The sequence below is a fragment of the Papaver somniferum genome, unplaced genomic scaffold, assembly GCF_003573695.1.
Source record: "Papaver somniferum cultivar HN1 unplaced genomic scaffold, ASM357369v1 unplaced-scaffold_84, whole genome shotgun sequence".
NCBI lineage: Eukaryota > Viridiplantae > Streptophyta > Magnoliopsida > Ranunculales > Papaveraceae > Papaver > Papaver somniferum.
In genome coordinates, this window is record NW_020651415.1 from 852,415 (window position 1) to 856,724 (window position 4,310).

The 4,310-nt window shown below is 38.5% G+C and overlaps 1 protein-coding gene across 1 annotated transcript; it reads right to left on the reverse strand.

Annotated features, from left to right (window-relative positions):
• Positions 1-1,251: 1,251 nt before the first annotated feature.
• On the reverse strand, positions 1,252-4,310 carry LOC113345883. Its single transcript, XM_026589537.1, has 5 exons — positions 3,540-4,310; positions 3,203-3,454; positions 2,720-2,923; positions 2,059-2,415; positions 1,252-1,956 (listed from the first exon to the last, which is right to left on the reverse strand). The coding sequence occupies exons 1-5, from the start codon at positions 4,308-4,310 to the stop codon at positions 1,252-1,254; spliced, it is 2,289 nt and encodes a 762-aa protein (XP_026445322.1).

The window sequence follows — 4,310 nt, forward strand, 5'->3', positions numbered from 1 at the left end:
TGGCAAATCTTGGAGGTATCTTCATATACACTTCTTCTTCCAAATCTCCATGTAGAAATGCATTATGGACATCCATTTGATGCACTTCCCAATTCTTAACTGCTGCAACGGCTAGAAAGGTACGAACTGTTGTCATCTTTGCCACTGGTGCAAATTTTTCATTATAATCCAATCCTTCAACTTGATGATTCCCAAAAATCACCAATCTTGCCTTTAGACGTATCAAATTCCCATTTTCATCACGCTTCTCTATATAAATGTATTTGCTTCCTAATGCCTTCTTACCAGGTGGTAATTCCTCCAATTCCCATGTTCCTTGTTCCTCTAGAGATTTTATTTCTTCAGCCATAGATTTTTCCAATCCTGGATGCTTCATAGATTCTTTGAATCTTTTGGGCTCATTTGCCGTCGTTAGAGCTGCAAGATATTTTCTATGCACAACAGAAAAACGATCACAACTAACATAATATGTCAAAGGATAAGGTGTACCTAAGGATGATGATTGTGTAGGTTGAGTGGAAGGTGGACTATTTTCACGTATTGTATGCGTCACAGATCCCTTGAGTCTGCTAGAAGGAATTTTCTGACGTTTTCCTTTACCCATCTCACTGATGTTATTATCTACCGCAACTTCCACCGAAGTGTCATTGGATGAAGCATCCTGTTCAGTCTCCTCAGGTTGTTCTTGAACACTTCCTTGCAATTCTTCTGTTACACATTCAATACCAAGATGTGTATCATCACTTCTTTGTTGTTGCTGCATCTCAGGCTGTCGAGTTTCAATGACTTCTCCAGGCGACTGTACTTCTTCTCTATCCTCATCATCACTCCAACATGTTTCAATGCTTGATGGAGCAATATTATATGACTACTCAACATTGGCTATCATATATGGAAACTGATGTTCATAAAAATATACATCTCTGGACACCAAAAACTGGTTTGTGTCTAAGTCATAAACTTGCCATACCTTTTTAATGGGTAACAAGAAATAAACACCTTCTTCTTCGACTTGCAAACTTATCTCCTTTACAAGCATTATTTCATATGGACTCTTATTATTGAGCAAAGGTGTTGGTGTTCGGTTAATTAAGTATGCTGCAGTCAATGGCTAGATTAGTTATACAAGCTGCATCTAGTGTTGAGGATAATAGTCCCACACTGTTAATATTCCCTTAATAACTTAAAATATAATATGGAAGGACATCTCCATTCATTACCAATTGGTTTTGAGTTGGATGTCCGCAGACTTTAATCCAATCCTTCAACTTGATGATTCCCAAATATCACCAATCTTGCCTTTAGACGTATCAAATTCCCATTTTCATCACGCTTCTCTATATAAATGTATTTGCTTCCTAATGCCTTCTTACCAGGTGGTAATTCCTCCAATTCCCATGTTCCTTGTTCCTCTAGAGATTTTATTTCTTCAGCCATAGATTTTTCCAATCCTGGATGCTTCATAGATTCTTTGAATCTTTTGGGCTCATTTGCCGTCGTTAGAGCTGCAAGATATTTTCTATGCACAACAGAAAAACGATCACAACTAACATAATATGTCAAAGGATAAGGTGTACCTAAGGATGATGATTGTGTAGGTTGAGTGGAAGGTGGACTATTTTCACGTATTGTATGCGTCACAGATCCCTTGAGTCTGCTAGAAGGAATTTTCTGACGTTTTCCTTTACCCATCTCACTGATGTTATTATCTACCGCAACTTCCACCGAAGTGTCATTGGATGAAGCATCCTGTTCAGTCTCCTCAGGTTGTTCTTGAACACTTCCTTGCAATTCTTCTGTTACACATTCAATACCAAGATGTGTATCATCACTTCTTTGTTGTTGCTGCATCTCAGGCTGTCGAGTTTCAATGACTTCTCCAGGCGACTGTACTTCTTCTCTATCCTCATCATCACTCCAACATGTTTCAATGCTTGATGGAGCAATATTATATGACTACTCAACATTGGCTATCATATATGGAAACTGATGTTCATAAAAATATACATCTCTGGACACCAAAAACTGGTTTGTGTCTAAGTCATAAACTTGCCATACCTTTTTAATGGGTAACAAGAAATAAACACCTTCTTCTTCGACTTGCAAACTTATCTCCTTTACAAGCATTATTTCATATGGACTCTTATTATTGAGCAAAGGTGTTGGTGTTCGGTTAATTAAGTATGCTGCAGTCAATGCACACTCCCCCGAAAACTGTATTGGTAAATTAGCTTGGAATCTCACAGCTCTTGCAACATTCATTATATGTTGATGTTTTCTCTCAACTCTCCCATTTTGTTGGGGTGTACCAATACAAGACGTCTCAAATATTATTGCATTGGTCTTAAAATAACCACGCAAAGTATTAAATTCTGTTCCATTATCACTCCTAACATTTTTGATTTCCTTGTCAAACTGACGTTTAATAAGAGCAATAAAGTTAAGAAATACCGATTCAACTTCAGTTTTATTCTTGATCAAATAAATCCACACACCTCTTGAAAAATCATCAACTATTGTTAAAAAAACAATGAGCTCCACAAGACGAAGGTGTCTTGTAAGGCCCCCATAAATCCAAATGAACTAACTCAAATATGCAGCTAGCTTTACTTTGACTATTAGGAAAACTACTTCGACGATGTTTTGCTCGTGGACAAATATCACAAGAATTATTATTCTTCCTAACTAACCTACTCATAGCTAGTATCTTTTGTAATACTTTCTCTGCCGGATGTCCCATTCTTTGATGCCATAACTCATACGAATCTCCACGAACTGCAAGCACTTTAACTGAAGGTACACCACGAAAGAGATATAGTCCACCTTGTCTCTCACCCACTCCAATCACCTTCCTTGTCAACCGGTCTTGTATAAGACATAAACTGTTAGTACATTGCACAACACAAGCTAACTTATCGATCATCTGTGTGACCGAGATCAAGTTACATGTTATTTGAGGTACATAGAGAACATTGTTAAGCTTCAAACCACCAGAAAGAATCACAGTCCCTATTTTATTAGAGTTTGCATACTTTCCATATGGAAAGCCTACTGAGCATGCCGTAATTTATTTTACTTCTATCATGTCATCAATTTTTTATGTGACATGATTCGTATCCCCTGTATCCACAATCCAGGAAGTACGATTCTGTTTACCTTGCAATTATAGTTTTGATTTGTTTGAACTCAAATAGTCCAGCACTTGTTGAAGCTGAGCCGCTGTTACGCCAACCAAGCTAGCTCCATCTGCAGATGTAGTACCACTATATTGCCGTGCTGCTGGTACATTCAAATTATTTGCACGCACCATATTGGTGTTGCCATATCCTCTTCCACCTCTGTCAGAAACATAATTACCCCGGCCTCTACCACCAGCTCTGCCGCCTCTACCAGATCCTCTACCACCACGAGATCTTTCAACCCACCATTCAGGGTAGCCAATGATTTGACCCATCTTCAAAATGTCCAACTCTATTACAGTGCTTACAAAACTTCGTAGTATCATACATGCTTGTAGTTGATGTCTGATCAGGTTGCACTTTAAACGCCATCACATTCTCATGCACTTCTTTAGATAGAATACCATCTCCCGTTCTTAATCTATCAGAGTTCACCACATTTTGGTACGCATCATCAATGGTTGGTAAAGGATCTCTTGCTAGCAATTGTTCACGCAATGAGCTATACATACCATTCAGGCCAATCAAAAAATAGTGGAGATAATCTTCTTCTCGCAAGCTAGTTACCGGAGTTGAAATATTACAGGTACAAAGACCATACTTACATTGTGGGATTTTCATATATGTCACCAGCTCATCCCAGATTTTGTTTAATCTTCCATAATAGACAGCAGCACTCTCAGACTTCCCTTGTTTACACTCACTCAAATAAGATTTTAGTTGACGGATTCTTGTGCCGCTGACAACACAAAATCTCTTCTTCAAGTGTGTCCATAGAAGACCCGCATCGTCATAATCTCCTAACGTGGATCTGATTGAAGAATCCAGTGTGTTATTAATCCAGGAAACCACCATTGAATGGAAAACAATCCATTCCTCCAACTGGTCAGGGTCTTCAGGTTGTTTAATGGTACCATCAACAAAACCAAACTTCCTCTTAGCTATCAAAGATCTTCTAATGGCTCTAGCCCATTCATCATAATTGGTTCCTTTCAAAGCAATCAGAGTAATTAGAATTCCAGGACCATCACTTGATCCAAGATGATACACCGGATTTTTCTTCGGCGAATCATAGACTATGTCTTTTCCCTTTGTTCCACCTGATGAGTTTGTTCCATCTCCTTCTCCCAT